Source organism: Dama dama, chromosome 10, assembly GCF_033118175.1.
Source record: "Dama dama isolate Ldn47 chromosome 10, ASM3311817v1, whole genome shotgun sequence".
Lineage (NCBI taxonomy): Eukaryota > Metazoa > Chordata > Mammalia > Artiodactyla > Cervidae > Dama > Dama dama.
The window spans coordinates 2,374,725-2,392,365 of NC_083690.1; the positions used below are offsets into that span (position 1 = coordinate 2,374,725).

At 61.5% G+C, this 17,641-nt stretch overlaps 1 protein-coding gene across 1 annotated transcript; it reads right to left on the bottom strand.

Moving 5' to 3' along the window:
• Positions 1-488: 488 nt before the first annotated feature.
• FBXL16 (F-box and leucine rich repeat protein 16) lies at positions 489-11,768 on the bottom strand. Its single transcript, XM_061152449.1, has 6 exons — positions 11,665-11,768; positions 4,670-5,325; positions 3,238-3,746; positions 2,784-2,868; positions 2,430-2,493; positions 489-2,237 (listed from the first exon to the last, which is right to left on the bottom strand). The coding sequence occupies exons 2-6, from the start codon at positions 5,309-5,311 to the stop codon at positions 2,089-2,091; spliced, it is 1,449 nt and encodes a 482-aa protein (XP_061008432.1). The 5' UTR covers positions 5,312-5,325; positions 11,665-11,768; the 3' UTR covers positions 489-2,088.
• Positions 11,769-17,641: the final 5,873 nt, after the last annotated feature.

Below are 17,641 nucleotides of genomic sequence, written 5' to 3' on the forward strand. Positions count from 1 at the left end.
TTCCCCGGTATACTGATTACATCTATTTCACACGAGTGTGAACTCGCATCCATCTGTCTCCAAGAGCTCTGGTGCCTGACTGGACCTGCTCACACAAAAGGTTCAATCAGTGACCCTCTCTGAGCCTCCCTTTCTCTCCTGGGTATGCGCCCTGACCTGTGCTTGCTGCACTGTGATCTTCTAGGATACCCCTAGCAGCCCTCATTTTTGCCCTTGTAAGAATGGGCTAGATCCTAGATATTTTGGAAGGAGTGTTATATGTAATGACTTTAGCGTCTGTCCCCGCTGACACAGTGAGAGGTTAGGGGCCTTCTGTGGTGGTCACTGCTGGGTTTCCAGTCTGGCACAGTGTTACCAGTCTCTGCATGTTTATTGAAAGAACCAATAAACCTGACGAGGGGTGCACAAAAATTCAGACTTGGGCCACTCAGGACAGATAACACCTTCCCTCTACCGTGGTGTGATGACCTAAAAACAATTCAGACATGTGTTTTTACAACTTTTTTAATATATATTTTTATAAACAGGTCACGTGATAAAATAGCACAAGAAACACTTACCAAATATAAGGTTATATCTTCCGCATATACAGGAGAATGAGGTCGTTATGTACAATAAGAAAATGATTTTAGGGGTTGGTTGGTTTTGTTTTCCTCTGTCCCCCTAATTTTTCCTCCTACAGTCGTTGGAAATATCACAGCTTCAGTTGCATTAATACTTTGGACAAATGGACAGCTGCCCCTCCCCACTGGGAGCTGTGGAGAGGAGAGGCTGAAGAAACTGGCTCCTGACCATCTCAGCCCTGGAGCCTCTGACCAGCGCTCCAAGGGCAGGGAAATCTTTGGGCTGTTGAACTGTCTCTCTTCAACAGCATCTCTCGCTCGCTCTTTCTCTTTCTCTCTCTCTTTCACTCTCTGGCTCTCTGGAAACTGGCTACTCTCTTCCAACCAGATTGGGGTGGGGGGGAGTGTCCCAAGATAGGGTGTGGGTGCTCAAGGTTAGGATGGAAAGGGGTCCCAGCCCCCTCCTCAGCAATCGCCAAGATGGGCCAGCACCCCAGGACTTCCCGATGTCTTGGGACTGGACAGAACACGGTGAGCCCACGTGGGCAGGTGGAAGTCTGGGAAGCTGGGGAAAGGGAGGCTGTGGCTACAAAGGAGCTCTCCCTCTGGGTGTTGAGGGGGAGCTGGTCACTGGAAGATCGGTCACTGGCTAGGGCCCCCCTTTCCAGCTTCCACCTGGTGGAGACCTGCCCAGCATGAAGTGTTCCACTGAGGGGCCTGGGCCCAGCTGGCTACAAGGGTTGCGGGGCAGGGTCCACTCAGGACTGCTCCCAAGGCCTGCAGGCCCTAATGGTTGCTCCAGCTGCAGGCCTCTCAAGGTAGCGATGCCACCCCTGGTTTAATGTGGACTGGGGCCAGCTGGGCTAATGTTGATTATGCCAAGGTCACTGTCAGCCCGGTGGCCCCTCTCCTAATCCAGTTCTGCCCTAGCCTAGCCAGGGTCCAAGGACCTTAGGCCTGGGGGTGGGGGTGGGGGTGGGGCGAGCCGGGCCTGTCTCACACAGCGGCAAGGAAGAGGGGAGGTCGCTGGGGGTCAGGCTGGCATGAGTGGGGGAAGGGCGGGTGGGACTTGGGCTCCTGGGCGGGCCATGGCTTTGGCGGCGGCCTGTTTCCCCTCGCACCCCTCGGAGGGCTCCAGGCGCGGTGCAGTGGAAGATGTGGAAAGCCCTGGGTGCTCTTCCGGGCCCCTGTGTCCTAGGGGACCCAGCTCCCCTCAATCCCCCTGGGCCCTGCCCGGGGTGGGGAGACAGAGCGGGGTGTGGCGGAGAAGGCGGTAGGGGCGGCCGTCTGGCGAACTCAAAGCGCCCCCAGGACCTAGCCCCAGCGCTCCCCCTCCGGCGGGCGGGCGAACGATGGAGGCGACTGTGGCGTGGCGAAGGGCGGGCGTGCAGTTGCGGGCGCGAGGGGCATGCACAAATTCCCCGAGCGTGCGTGCGTGCGTGCGCGGGGCTGGCCCGCCCGCCGCCCTCCCTGCTCGGGGCGGGGCGGGGAGGAGGGCGAGGGGCCGAGGGCGGGGAGGCCCCGACTACTCGACGACGAGGCAGCGGGGCAGGTGCTGCGAGAAGTACTTGAAGAGCTCGGGGGTGGCTCCGGGGCAGTTGGTCAGCTCCAGCTCCTCTAGGTCCTGCAGCTGCACCAGGCCCGACAGCCCGGTGGCGGTCAGCAGCGGGCAGCCTGCGGAGGGGCGGGGCTTAGTGGGCGTGGCCCGGGCGGGGCGAGACTCCGCCCTCTGGCCCGGTGGGACCTGCGCCACCGCGAGTCAACACCGGGAGTGGGTCTGCACGAGGGTCCCGGCAGTGCTGGCGGAATCGGCCTAGGTGGGGATGAGTGGCCACTGCCCAGGAGGGCGGCGGCACAGTGTCTCACCTGCCAGAGACAAGAGACGCAGACTCCTCATGGCCAGGAGGTGCTTCAGCCCGAAGTCCTGCACCTGGGCGGGAAGGCGGGGCGAGTTAGCTATTTCCGTTCGCGCCTCGAGGGAGCCCCACTCCTAGCGTCAGGCCGTAGGAGGCAGGGGTTAGGTTCTCAGGTCCCCACGGAGTCGCTGAGGGCCCTGGGGACTCCGTGCGCGCCGCTTGGGTGTGAAGGGATCCCAGACTCCCTTACAGGATCTGAGTGGGCCGGGTGCAGGTCAGCGGCATATCTGGGTGGGGGCTTTCCCCGCGCCCCCCCACCTCCCCCGCCTACTCCCCAGTCTCTGGAGGCGTGGAGGGCTGATACCTGGCAGCACCATCGCAGGTAGAGGCTGCGGAGGGACGACATGGTGGACAAATAGCTGAGGCCAGTGTCCGTGATGCGTACACACCTGTGGCCGCAACAGAAGGGGTTGCCCACCTTCAAAACACCTGTCCCCGCCCCTCAGCTCCGGCCCCTTCCTTTTCCGCCCCAGACGCCCGGAGCTGAGCTACCTTCCTGCCCCACCGTGCCGCGCCCCACCCAGGCTCCGCCCCCAACTGGCCCCTTGGTCGTATTCCCGGCGGGGGGTGGGGGGCGGGCACTGCTCAGCCCCGCCCCCTTGTTATAGTCCACACTAGGTTAGCCTCTTATGAGGGCCCCGTCCCCCTCACTGCAGCCCCCCTCTAGCTCCAGGCTTGTCCACTAGGCTCCCTTCATAGAATTCCAGCAGCCTCGCCTGGCCCTGCCCTCCGTGGCCTAGGGGTGGGGCCGTGCACACCTGTCCAGCACAAGCTCCTCCAGGCGATGCAGGTCACAGGCTACATACTCGAGCGCCATGTCAGTGATGCGCGGGCACCAGGAGAGGTCGAGGCTGCGGAGCTTCCGCAGGTTCTCGGCCACGAGCTCCACGCCGTCGTCCGTGACCTTGGAGCAGCCAGAGAGGCTGAGCGCCGTGAGGTTGGGCAGGCTGTGCACCACGTTGACCACGCCATGGTTGGTGATCTCCCAGCAGGAGAGCAGGCGCAGCGTGTGCGTGCTGTGGCCCTGGCGCGCCGTGAAGTAGGCCAGGGCTGTGTCCGTCACGTGGTAGGCCTGCAAGCTCAGCTCGGCCAGGTTGGGCAGCAGCTGCGAGATGGCCGCGATGGCGTCGTCGGCCACGTTGATGCAGTCGCTCACGCTCAGCGAGGTGATCCGCGCACTCAGGCTGGACCACAGCCCAGCCTCGGTGAAGTCGTTGCAACCTGACAGCTCCAGGCGCACCACGCCCTGCATCTGCTCCAGCATCACCTGCGGACAGGTGCAGGGTCAGGAGGGGGTCAGGAGGCCTCCATGGAACTCAAGCCTACCGTGGTTTCCCAGGCATGACACTCCCCACGGGCATGGCGGGCTGATAGCAGACAGGGTGGAAGGAGCTGCCGAGGGGCAGGAAGCTGTGTTCTTGAGGGTGCAGACAGTGTAAACACCCATCAAGCTGGACTCTGCCAAGTGCACTTTACAGTGTGTTCGTTACATATAAACAACATTCTTAAGAGAGAAGGCAGGGCACAGGAGATCTGGGAGTCCCAGGCCAGGCTGGAGCAGGTGCTCAGAGCCCTTGGTGTTAATGATATAATGATTAGAGTCCCCTTCCTGGGGAAGGGGCCACCTCCACAGCTGCTCCTCTGACCTTTGCCCCTGCTTCTCCCACCTCCTCCAGCATCCTCCCTACCCAAGGCGACCTTCTCGGCATGCAGGGTCTCACATTTGTCTGCTTTGCTGTTGCATGCATGAGTGCTAAGTCGGTTGAGTTGTGTCCAACTTTGCAACCTCTGTCCATGGGATTCTTCAGGCAAAAATACTAGAGTGGGTTGCCATACCCTCCTCCAGGGGATCTTTCCAACCCAGGGACTGAAGCTGTCTCCTCCACTCGCAGGTGGGTTCTTTAGCAATAACTGGGAAGCCCCTGCATTGCTGTTACTGTCTTGAAATCTTTAGTTATCTTTGAGCAAAGAACCTGAATTTTCATTTTGAACTAGATCCCCCAAACTAAGTAGCCAGCCCTGCTCCCCCCACCCCAGAACCACACTCCTCAGAGCACCAGCCCCACCCTCGGCCACTTTGCTGCTTGCCTGTGAAAGCTTCTCCCCGCCCCCACCAACACACACGTGCTGAGTGGCTGCTGCCTGGCCCAGCCCCCACCCCTGCTCCTCTGGGCCCGTGGCTGTGCGCACCTCCAGGCCGGCGTCAGTGATGGTGGAGCGCTTGAGGCTCATGGCCTTGACGCCCTTCTTGGAGAGCGCGTAGTTGTCGATGAACTCACAGATGTCCAAGTCAGAGACGCCGACCAGGCAGAAACCCTCAAAGCCACGTGCCGCGAAGCCCTGCAGGTTCACGAACTCCTTCTCACCTCCAGGCAGCACTGTGTAGAGCTCCTTGGCGTGCAACACAGGCGTGAGGCCCGCCCAGAACTTGGGCTGGTAGAGCACACGCCTCCAGGCCTTGCACACCTGCGCCAGCACACACTTCTCGCAGGCCGAGAAGTACCAGAAGAGGCCATTGAGGATCTTCTCATCTGTGGCCAGGGGTGGTCGCTCTGCTGGGGGCCCGGACACTGGGGCTAAGGCTGGTCCACCAAGGGGGAGCCCTGCCTGGGGGCACAGGCCCCCGGCCAGGGCAGCCCGGGGCGGCGGGGCAGCCAGGCTGGGTGGTGGGAGGGTGGGCGGGGGTGGCTGGCAAGGGCGGTTCTTGGCAGCTGGCGTGCCCTTGGTGATGCTGGCTGCACCCAGGCCATTGGGCTGGCCCGGCAACTTCACCAGGCCATTGCGAGGCAAGCATGGAGGCTTGGGGTCGCCGTCGATGCCCGGGCTCGACATCTTCCTCGCTCGGGCTGCAGACAGGGTCCAGGAGATGGCAGTGAGTCCTGTGCAGGAGGACTAGGCTCCGCCCCATCCCCCGGCGGCCTCTCCCAGGCCACTCTCAGAATCGCCCAAGAGAAAGGGTCTGAGTGTAAGCCCTGCCTCCCTGACTGAGCAGGTGCAGGAAGGCAGGGCTGGTCATGACTACAACACTCCCGAGCACATGCTGTATGCACTGAGCTCAACCTCCACCCACCACAGAGCTTTTTGACCCCCAGGTTCTATGGAGGACAGAACAGAGGTGGAGGGACACTCACTGGTGACTGCCCCCTTCACCTCTGCTGCCCACCATTGGTGCCTGCCAGGCCTCTCTCTGACAGGCAGGGCTGGGGAACTGAGGGTTTGGGGCATTCTCTGGCCACTCCTCTATGCTCTCTGGAATGGTTTAAGTGCTCCATCTGAGGCTCATGCACTGAGAATCTCCGTGGCTGCAGGAGGTTCTGTGGCTCAGAACGTACCCAGAGAAAGGGCAAGTGTCTTCCCAGGGTACTCACGGTGATGCCAGCACTATGAGCCCTGCACACATATTGTTTCCTTAATCTTCCACTCAACCCATGGAGGATGAGGCTTTGATGATTGTACCCACTGTACAGATGAGGAAACCATAGCTTGAGGCAGCGTGAATTGCTTGCCTGAGGTCACAGTAAGTGGTGGAGCCAAGACACAGACAGAGAACTGGCTGCGGAAGGCTATGTGTAGGGATCTTCCCACAGGGTGGGGCTGAGACCACCCCCCGTCCCCCTGCTCAGGCCTCCAAGGCTGTGAATGGGTGGCAGAGGGCACTGGATGCAGATGACCCCAGAGAGAAGAGGCAGTGGGTCCCTCACAGGGCTACCATCTGCCTCTTGTTGCAGATCTCCTGCCGTCCCCACCTCTGACACTCAGCGAGGTCACCCCAAATGGCTGTGTGGCCTTGGGGAGCCCTTTACCTGCTCCGAGCCTCACTGTCCTCACTTCAAAGCCTGGGGGTGACGACATGCCCCATGGAACAGCACGAGAAGAAGAGGATAAGTGCAGGGCGAGGCTCACACGGAGCTTGCTGGCCCCGGGGAGGCGGGGGCCAGTGGTCCTGCCCTGCCCTTCCCAGCATCACACCCCCCACTGGTTTCCAAGCCCTGGGCAGGACAACACTGGCTGGCATTCCACATCCTGGGCTGGGCCCGAGGGTCTAACTGGGACACATGGCCCTCGTGGCTGCCAGCCCAGCTTTGAGTCCAAAGGCCTTCCTGCCTTGGTAGCCATGAACCTTCAGGCTGCCAGTCCAGGCCCCAAGAGGAGACCGCCACACCTTGGCTGCCCCTTCACTGCAGGTCATGACCAAGTAGTTGCATTCCTCACCTGGGTTAATACACGACATCCCTAACAGCACTTGCCGAGTGCCCACTGGGATAATTGTGTATGTCAGCCTCACAACAGCCCGGCTGGGGGGCACAGGGGAAGCACTGCTGTGATCACGGTTTTCACACCAGGAACCTGAGGCTCCCAGGAGTTACAGCTGCCCACAGTGGCAGGGGTGGCCCAGCGTGAGGGCTGCCCCAGACCCCTTAATGCCAGTACATAGGAGGGGCCATCCTGGGACAACCGCGCCGCATGGAGGGACAGTATGAAGCCCGCAAGTGCCCCCCCCCACCCTGGGGCTAGATGGGAGAGTATCCTGGCAATTCTCTCGTGCGGGCTGCGCTGGTTAGAGGGGCAGCCCCTGTCTGAATACTTTTTGCGTCCCCAGAGCAGGGCGCGCCCGGCGGCGGCAGCACCATGGACAGCGCCCCCGCAGGCGCCTCGTGCGAGCTCCGGGGCCGGGCCGGGTCGGGCCGCGCCACCACGGACAGCGGCAACGCGCGGCGGGTAGGGTATGGCCCGGCAAACTCAGCTCGGCTGGGAGGGGCCCGGGAGGCTTGCGAGGGGAGGGGGGAGAAGACGCCCGCTCGGCTAAGATCCGGAGGAGGAGGCGGCGGAGGCGGCACCAAGGGAGAAATAACTCAAGAGCAGTGCCGATTTAGGTTGAAAATTCTCCCAGCCATGGGTGCGCACGTGGAGCCTGAGTCGAGGGGATCACGTGTATGCCCCGGGCATCCGCGGGGCTCCCTTCCGTCCCCCACAGGAACTCATATTTGCATACACCCACAGTCCCATCCCCAGCCCCCAGACCTCTGGGTGGAGCCCATCCACGGAAAAGAGCTTACAGCAGCCTGCAGGGAGTGTCCGAGGCCTGGCTGCCCCTCTTTCCACAGCCCCTGGCCGGCCTGTCGGTTAGCCTCCCCGCCCCCTACGTTCTGGGTTTGAGCATCCTTCCCTCAGAGGCAGGCCTGCTGCTCCCTGACCTTGTCCACAGTCTTGCACTCCGGCTGCTCCTCACACTCCAGCCTCGTTGACTTAGTCTGAGCCCTGGATCTTCAGCTCAAAACTGGAAACAGCCACACCTTAGCGCAGGGGTCAGGGCTTTGGGACAACGCTCAGATCAGAAATGGGTCTTCCTGCCGGTGAGGCAAGAGGCCCCTCAGCCTGGCTCTGACCCCCTGACCCAGCAGACGGTGGCAGAGCCTCCGCCTTCCTGGCACCTGCCCCCACTGCACCCAGTGTGTCCAGGAGGACCCACCTGGTCTTCCTGTCAGGACGGGGCAGGGGCAGCCAGTCCACGGGTGACTACTCCCCTTTAGGGAGAAGCACCAGCAGCTAACGCGCAGGGAAAGAGGCTTTTAAAATGAGACGGTCAGGCTCGCACTATTCTCGGCCTCAGCCCCTGGTGTGCTGTGTCTCCATGAGGGGTGGGATTCTGGGGGAGGGCTTCTCCTGTGATGGCTGCAGGGGCTCCGGGCTCCTGGTTCACCACAGGAGGAGGGAGGTGGTCACTAGTTTAGCTTCTTGTCTTCACCAGCTGAGCCAGAGGTGAATCAGGGAGAGCAAACCAGGCCTCTGCTTCCCCAGCAGACTCACGGGAACCGTGGGGGCCAGAGGGCACCTGGGGAGCAACGTGAGTCCTGCGAGGACTCCAGACCTTGGCGGCTTCCAGGTCTGGAGATGGCCACGCTGGGGCTTCCTGAGGAGCTGCCTCTTCTACAGATGAAGTCACTGGGCCCCGAGACCCAGCAAGCCCACCTTAGAGCCTCACTTCCAGCCCCTTTCCAGACCTGACCCTACAGTTCAGCAACACCTGCTGTCCTGTACTCCCCTATCCCTCTGCCCGGGCACATGCTGGTCCCCTGCTTGCTCAGGAGGCCTCCGGGATCCTTAACCCCACAAGCTCCTCCTGTTCTATCCTTCGGTGTGAGCACCGCCCTGCCTCTCCCCATGTGACCCCTGGCCTGAAAGCATCTCCAGATGTCTGCCATGAGGTGGACTATCATCACTGTCTACCTGTCTGTCTTTCCTGAGGACAGACAGCATGACGGCTGAGTGGCTGAATGAATGAAGAATGCCAGTCCAATGATCAGGGTCATATAGAAAGGGGTGCAGTTTCCCCGGAGGCAGGACGGAGGGCAGTCAACAGAAGGGCTGTGGCTCAGCTCCTCAGTCCAGGTTGTGACAGAGGCCGGTGTCCATGGGGGAGTGAGAGAGTGATGCCAGGGTCTCTGAGAAGGCTCCCAAGGCCCTGGGGCTTGGGGCGGGCTGTGCCTTTACTCAGACCTTCAGGAAGGGGACGGCTTGTGTCTCCTTTTTGGCCGAGTCCCCCCCTTGAGGGCTGCAGGGTTGAGGGTGCTGGTTGCCTGTTCCCCATGGTCAGGCTGGACCAGGGGGGAGGGGACAGGAAGCATTAGAAGGGAGGGAAGCTTCCCAGCACCACATCCCCCCTCTGCACTGCTGGTCTCAGCCCAATCACACACTGCCCAACCACAAGCCGGGACAGTAAGTTTCAGAGTACATTTTCAGAAGTTGCACAAAGCTAGGATTTGACCCCAAGTCCTCCAGCTGTCTGACTCCCAAGACTCAAGCCAGGCATGGCTGTCCAGAGTGCAACCCTGCACCCCCACCCACCCACCCCGCCTGCTGCTGCCTCCTTTCTCTGCTCTGTTCTGCTTCAGTCCCTATGCTCTCCCAGCCTGGAGCCCTGGGCCGGGGGCCTCTCCCAGCGTGCCCCCTGTCATGCCCCTGCTCTCCTTCCAGAGGCTGTAAGCTGCATGTCGGCCACTGAGACACTCATCTTTGGGACTGCTCATACCCTGGAAGAGTGCTCATACCCACCCGTCATGGTCCTCAGCTCAGAGGTCTCTTCACTCATCCCTGATACCCCATCTAAAACAGTAGAACCTGCACTGACCAGTTCCCCCTACTGGCTGAGGGCCATTGATCTGGACAGGGCATGGGTAGCCAGAAAAGCTCATATCAGATCAATCTGCAGCGGCAGCCCAGGGGCTGGGGTGACGACCGGGGTAGCTTGGGGTTGGGGACACGGCGCAGGCTGACAAATTCCGTGACAAAGCTCTGTGACTCAGGCACACTCACATCCCTACCACGTTGCACACGTCCTAGCAGCAGCGCTCCCCTCCCGCCCCCAGCTCGGAGATGCTTGGGGGTGTGGGTTGCCCCACCCGGGCGCCTGGGGCTCTGGAAAGGCAGCATGTGGGGCTCAAGAGAGAGTCGAGTTGGTGCTCCAGCAGAGCACGTCCTGTGGCCAAGCTCAGGGCAGCTCAACCACGTGGGACTGGGCGCCTCCAGGAGTACGTGCCAGGCTCCAGGCCTCTCTGCTCTGAAGGGTCCGCGCCCTCCAGGGCCTGGGGCATCCAGTGCCTCAAACACTGCCCAGGGGATGCACGTGTCCAAGCCCACACTCTGCAATGGGTCTGACTGAGGCTCCCCCGGGCCACTGGGTGGGGAGGTTCCGGGCCACCCACTTCGCTGCCACCTCCGCTCGTCCCTCAAGCCAGCCCTCAGACACAGCAGCAGCTCCCACGTGTGATGAGACGGGGGCTGCAGACAGCTCACAGTGCCAGCCCAGGAACCCCTTCCCCAGCCTCCAGGCAAGAGGTCTCCCTGGTCCCCGCAGCGCAGCCCTTCTCGAGGCTGGGCCCAGCTAGCCTGAGTGTCTGGGTGCTCCGACCTCCAGCCACTTGTTTCCTTCTGACCAGTGGGTGACAGGATTTGTGCAAGTGCCCTGAAAGTGGGTGTGAGCTGGAAGGCGGCATCGGCCCCATGAACCCCTGCAGCGTCAGAGATGCCCGTAGGCCTGGCCCACAGCAAGGGGAGGCAGATGCCCCCAGGCCCCTGGTGAGGGGGAGCCAGGCCACAGAGGCAGCAGGCACTGGGCTACGTGAGTCCTGGGGTCCCCTGGGGCCTGCATGGCCTCCCTGCTCTGCGTGTTTGGGACTGGGCCTTGAATCCCCCTCCTCCCCAGACAGCCTCGGCCAGCCCCAGGGCCATCTCCTGTGGAGCCAGTGAGTCGCCCTGGGGGAGCCCAAACCTCTCAGGTTCCCAACCCGCCAGGCCTCCTGCCCCAAGGCTGCTGTCCGGTATCCTTCGAAGGCATCTGTGGGCAGAAAGGGCCCCAGGCTCTGCCCAGCGCCAGGGGGCCCTGGGCTGACCCTGGTCCATGGGCCCTGTCCATGGAGGGAAGGCCTCCCCTGCAGAGGCTGGGAGGGGTGGAGGAGCAGCCGCCAGGCTGCAGGCCCTTGGAAGCTCCAACAGCCAGACCTTCTCTCCTTCTCGGGTCATGGGTGGGGGACTCCTCGACCCACTCAAACCCCCAGAAGGACAGACCCTCCTCCAGCAAGTCTCAGGGTGCCCAGCTCTGCTTCTGGGGCCCTCCAGCCTTGGCCAGCGCCCAGCCCCTCCTCCAGAGCACACGTGGCCAGCGCCCTCCCTTCCTCTCGACCTCCCACTGTGGCAGCTCCGTGCAGGGCCGGGCTCAGGTGTCCAGGGGCAGGTCAGCCACCGGCCTCGCGTTCACAAGCTCCTCCTGGAGTGTAACTGTATCTAACACCTGTCTCCAGGCCCAGGGGCTCACGGTGCTGGGCTGAGGAGTCCCAAGTGCTGTGGGGTCAGGGACCTCACCCAGGCAACCCGGCTGGAGGCCTGTAATTCGGCGTCCACGGGGAACAGCACGGTGGCACCGACCCACAGCCTTGGTTCAGTTGCCATGGGGATCCGGCCTCAACCAGGCAGCCACTGGGGTGAAGGGCTGGGGGGAGGCCTGGCAGGGCTGGGAGGCCCAGCTGCAGGCCGGGAGGGAAGGGGCTGCGGTTACGTAAGCCCGGGGGAGGGGGTGTGTGTGGCGGCGCTGTCCCAAGCCCCCTCCCCGCCTCCTCCTCATTGTGGCCTTCTTGGTGTTGTGGCCTGCCCCCTCCCCGCCTTGTAGCCTGGCCCGGCACACACCTTACCTCGGCCCGGGCTCCTGGCTCATGCCACGCTGTCCACCGGGCGTCCTCCCGTCATGGGGAGCCCGGCATGGGCACCGGCGAAGCGGGGAGGCGACCGAGGTGCTGGCCTGGCCGGCAGGGCCCGGCCGCGCCCCGCGCCCCGCGTCCGGCCTGGCCGGGCCCCTCCGCTGCGCCCCGAGAGGAGCTCCCCGGTGGGAGAGGATCAGCCGCCCCGAGCCTCCCACCGGGGAGGCTATGGCTGTGCCCAGATAAATAAGGCCGCTTTGCAGGGAGCCGGTCGGGCGCCTCCTCCCTCCCCTCGCCCTCCTCCCCGCGCTCCTCCTCCGCCCTCCTCCCCGCGCTCCTCCGCGGCCGCCGGCTGCGCCGCGCGCGCCCCCCTCCCGGCCTTACGCGCCGCTCCCTCGCGCGCTCCCGGCGCCGGTAGCCAATCCGGGCTGGCGAGCCCGGGCAGGGTGCTAAGGATGCCGAGCCACGCCCCGCCCCGCCGCGCCTCGCCCTCCCGCGCGCACAGCGCGCTCCCGTCCCGGCGCCCACGGGCACGCGCCGGCCCGGCACGCGCTCCCGCTCCCCCTTGCCACGGGCGCCCGCACAATAACAAACCCGGCGCGCGGCGGGGCGGGGAGCGAAGAGGAGGGCCGGTGAGGGCAGGAGGGAGGCGAAGGAAGGTCCAGGCCCGCGAACGCAGAGCCAGGCTGGAGCGAACCCTGCCTCGGAGGAGCGGCGGGGACCCCGAATCCAGCGGGGCCCAGAGGATCGAGCCTTTGGGCGCCAGCGGTCCGACCCTTCCCCTCCCGGCCCCTCTTGCGGAGCGGACGGCCGGGCCCCCTTCACCGCCCGGCCGTCACATCCTCCGCGCACCTGTGGGTACCAGGCCCCGGAACCTCCCTCAGCGTGGGGCACAGTTGCGTACCCGCAGAGCAGAGTAACAATTGACCAGTAGATCATTTCGGAGAGGGACGAGCGCGATGGAGGTTCAAGAGGGCCACGTGATGGAGACCTCCGAGGATGGTGGTGGTGGGGCTCCTGAGGACAGGACACTATACTGAGTCCCTCAAGGGAGAGATGGCAAAGGAAGGTGTTCAGGAAAGGGTGTGCAAAGATCCTGAGGCTCGTTCCCTCTGGGATGGGCCTGGAGAGACGGTGGGACGGGGCGGGGCGGGAGGATGCGGAAGGCTCTGTCTGGGCCCCTGAGGATGCCAGGCCTCCCGGCAGGCTCGGGATGGAGGACCAAGGCTCATGCTGCCCACCTCGGGACCTCCTGGGAGACAGTGGAGGGACCAGGTGTGGGGAGAGCAAAGTGGGGTCTTTGCACCAGGGAAAGAGCCCCAGGGCGGAGAGGGAGCCCTCTGAGAGCCTTAATAGAAAATGAAACCGGCTGTTGTCGGCAACGTTTTGACAGGAAACAGACCCAGCGGGGCTGGTGTGAGGCGGGGCAGCTGGAGAGGGCAGGCTGGCCCGCTCAGGCAGCTGTGTGGGGTGCTGGCGGGGTGAAGAGAGCTCTGTGTGTGGTGGAGACTGGCGCCCCCGTCCTGCTGACCCTGACCGAAGGAAGTGGCTTGGCGGGGTGGGTGGGGGTGCGTGAAGACCTGAGGTGTCTGGGGAGTGCTGTCTGACCCAGCCCATCATCTCCACCTGGGCTCAGCCCCCGCTGGGCAGGGAGCAGCCCGGACCAACCCTGGTGTGCAGTGGCCTGACTGGGAGGCAGGCCTTCACTTTGCACTTTGCGGGGCTCTTGCCCCTCAGCAGGTGCCAGGGCCCAGGCAGAGAGCAGGCTGTGCCCTCACCTGGAGCACCCTCACCTGGAGCACTCTCCTCTGGGGCTCCCCTCACCTGGAGCACCCCTCATCTTGATGGCTGGGCACAGAGGAGTCTCCCTAGCCCAGGCAGCTGGGGGTCTCCAGCTCTGGAGCATGAGGGGGTGAGGACGAAAGGCCGTTGGCACACTGTGCCCTGAGAGCCTGGGGGTATGAGAGAGGGAGCCACAGTCACCTCAGGGAGCGGAGCTGCTTACCTCGCGGCTCTGCAGGCCCGACCTGCTCACGGGGTTCCTTCCTCAGGCCTTTCCTTGGGGTGAGGTGTGTGCTCTAGGGTCACAAACCTAGGCTCAAGTCCGCCCTCCCGGGGTGGGGCCTCAGACAAGCAGGTCCCCTCTTGGAAAGTGAGTCTGGGGCCCAAGGGGGTCGCCCTGGAGATCCTGGTGTAGCACGGGTGGGGACAGCCCCATGCTCCCCAGAGGTCAGGCTGCCCTGGACCTGCAGGGAGGACGTACACTGTGCCCCCACTGCCCCTGCTCCCCACCCAGAGGCAGGGGCCCCGAGAGGGCCTGCGGGGGGACCACATGGTGTGGGGAGGCCACAGGTGTGTTTGGCAGTCCTCAGCACTCTGAAGCCTGATGGGAGCCCAGGGAAGTGAGAGCCTCGCAGCGTGGGGTGGCCCAGCAGCTGTGGGAGGCGGGGGCGGTGGGTGGCAGGCCTGTGCTGCCTCCAGCTTCTGCTCCCTGCCTTCCCTCCTCCTGGGACCCAGGCCCGACTCACCAACGCAGGGGAGGGGGTGCGGGGGGTGGAGTGGCCAGGGCTGAGGATGACTCAGGGCCCAGCTGTCACCAAGGCAACCCTGTTGCCTAGCAATGGCGGTTTCCCAGTAACGTTGTCTCCTAGCAATGGGATATTTTCCCGGGCCCTGGCTGGAGCCTGGCAGTTATTTTTAGCTCAGCTGCAAATCAATCTGCAGCTGCATTTTTGGCTCCTGGAGAAGATGCAAGGTGTATGTGGGGCGGCGGGAGGGAGGCAGTGGACTTCTCGTCAAGGGAGGAAACTTGCCATGTGTTCTAAGGTACAGGCTCATAGGTGGGCTAGGCCAGAGTCCACCTGGGAGCAGGGTGGGGGCTGTGCAGGTGAAGGGGAACCAGAGGCTGTTCAGGCTCCCCGGAAGAGCTGACAGATGTGACTGTCTCCCTGATGGGGTCTCTGGGAGGGCCATTCCTTCCAGCACCCTGGGGCTCCCTAGGTCAGGCTGGCCAGGAGCCTTCCAGGCTAGTGTTGATGGTGGGCACCCCTGGAGTGTGGCACTGGGTGGCAGCTTCCTGGCACCACGTGGCTCTGGGTTGTGGGAACCATCCTGGTGTCTCCAGCCCCCAGCCCCTCCAAGGGTGACAGCACCCTGCCCCAGGTCAGCTGGAGCACACCTTCAGGAGGTCCTGGCTGCAGGGGTCTGGGCGCCCACAGGCTCAGCTGGCCTCTGCTCAGCCCACGTCTCTCCCTCTCCTCGATTTTGCTGAAACAGGAGCCCAAATGAGAGGTCTCGGCAGCTGGCAGAACTTGACCCCTCTGGGCTTTCCCACCATTTCCTCAGGAGCTCGACTCGCTGACCCCTTGAAGCCAGTTCTCGCCTCCCACTGGCCAGCTTACTGTTCCTGGTTTGCCCTGGGCGCCAACCAGACCTGGGGTGTAGTTCTCATCCGTCCACCCCCACTGACTCTGCCTGGGCTTTGTGTGGCTCCCACAGGCCCTGGACGGCCCAACCCCACCCCGATCTTGCGTGCTCCTCACCTATGCCCCCCTGCTGGAGGGCACGGCTCATCTGAGACTGCTCCTGGTTCCACCATCTGCTGGTCCCCAGCCAGGACCTGGGCTTTGAGTGGGAAGTGGAGAGAGGCCCATTTTGAAGGGTCAGGGCACTGTAGCATCTGGAGTTGGAGGCACACGCAAGAGCCTCCAAATGGAACACAGCGTCGGGGGAGTTACCTGAGATTGCGGGTGTCATTCATCTACCCACACACTCTCTGGGTATTTACCGAGCACGTCTTCTGCGCCCACAGCCCTCTGGGCTTCTTGATGTGGGCAGCAGACCTCTGATGGCTGACAGCACTGGGCGCTTCAGAGAAGCACCCCTCGCAGGCTGCGGGGCCAGGAGCTGTGAGCAGAGGCAGCCTGCGGGGTCTTCTTCCGCAGGTGACAGTCAGCCACCACCCAGCCCTTGGAGAAGCAGCTGGGCAGGAGCAAGGGGAAGCTTGCTATCGGGGGGCCACCTCAGGGCCAGGTTTGTGCCGTTGCCAGACCAGGTCACTTTATAGGAACCCCTCCCAGGAACCCAGGGACACTGTCCCATTCTCAGGGGGTGGGAGGGGGTGGACAGGGAGGGTGGGGAACCAAGGCCCCTGGCCGGCGGATCTGAAGCAACTCCCCACACTGACACTGGAGGGTGCCTGAAGCCCGCTGTCAGCCTCGCCAGCCTGGGGCAAGGGCGGTCCAGGGCCCTGGGGGGGTCCCTCCAGAACTGGACCTAGGTCTCAGCAAAGGTGACTGACTGGGATTCCCGTTCCCTTCCTCCTTTGCCTTCTATGTGCTCACTACCATGCCCTGTGTTTAGTTCAGTTCAATTGCTCAGTCGTGTCTGACTCTTTGTGACCCCATGGACTGCAGCATGCCAGGCTTCCCTGTCCATCACCAACTCCCGGAGTTTACTCAAACTCATGTCCATTGAGTTGGTGATGCCATCCAACCATCTCATGCTCTGTCAGTCCCTTCTCCTCCTACCTTCAATCTTTCCCAACATCAGGGTCTTTTCCAGTGAGTCAGTTCTTTGCATCAGGTGGCCAAAGTATTGGAGTTTCAGCTTAAGCATCAGCCCTTCCAATGAATATTCAAGACTGATCTCCTTTAGGATGGACTGGTTGGATCTTCTTGCTGTCAAAGGGACTCTCAAGAGTCTTCTCCAACACCACAGTTCAAAAGCATAAATTCTTCGGTGCTCAGCTTTCTTTATAGTCCAACTCTCACATCCATGCATGACTACTGGAAAAACCATAGCCTTGACTAGACAGACCTTTGATGGCAAAGTAATGTGTCCACTTTTTAACTCCAAGGAACTTTTTTTCCAAGGAGCAAGCGTCTTTTAATTTCATGGCTGCAGTCACCATCTACAGTGATTTTGGAGCCCAAGAAAATAAAGTCTGTCACTGTTTCCATAGTTTCCCCATCTATTTGCCATGAAGTGATGGGGCCGGATGCCATGATCTTAGTTTTTTGAATGCTGAGCTTTAAACCAACTTTTTCACTCTCCTCTTTCACTTTCACCAAGAGACCCTTTATTTCTTCTTTACTTTCTGCCATAAGGGTGGTGTCATCTGCGTATCTGAGGTTATTGATATTTCTCCTGGCAATCCTGATTCCACCTTGTGCTTCATCCAGCCTGGCATTTCACATAATGTACTCTGCATATAAGTTAAATAAGCTGGGTGACAATATACAGCCTTGACATGCTCCTTTCCCAATTTGGAACCAGTCTGTTGTTCCATGTCCAGTTCTAACTGTTGTTTCTGACGTGCATACAGATGCATACAGAAATCTGCATAAAGATTTCTCAGGTAAGAAGCAGGTAAGATGGTCTGGTTTTCCCATCTCTTTAAGAATTTTCCACAGTTTGTTGTGATCCAAAGTCAAAGGCTTTGACATAGTCAGTGAATGTTGGCAATTTGATCTCTAGTTCCTCTGCCTTTTCTAAATTCAACTTGAACATCTGGAAGTTCACAGTTCATGTACTGTTGAAGCCTGGCTTGGAGAATTTTGAGCATTACCTTGCTAGTGTTAGATAAGTGCAATTGTGCAGTAGTTTAAACACTCTTTGGCATTGCCCTTCTTTGGGACTGGAATGAGAGCTGATCTTTTCCAGTCCTGTGGCCACTGCTGAGTTTTCCAAATTTGCTGGCATATTGAGTGCAGCACTTTCACAGCATCAGCTTCTAGGATTTGAAATAGCTCAACTGGAATTCCATCATCTCCACTAGCTTTGTTCGTAGTGACGCTTCCTAATGCCCACTTGACTTCACATTCGAGGATGTTTGGCTCTAGGTGAGTGATCACACCATCGTGGTTATCTGGGTCATGAAAATATTTTTTGCCCTGTGTGCCCCTTTCTAAATTCGTAGTTGGGTAATGACATACAAAACTTAGCATCTTCACCATTTCCAAGTGTACTG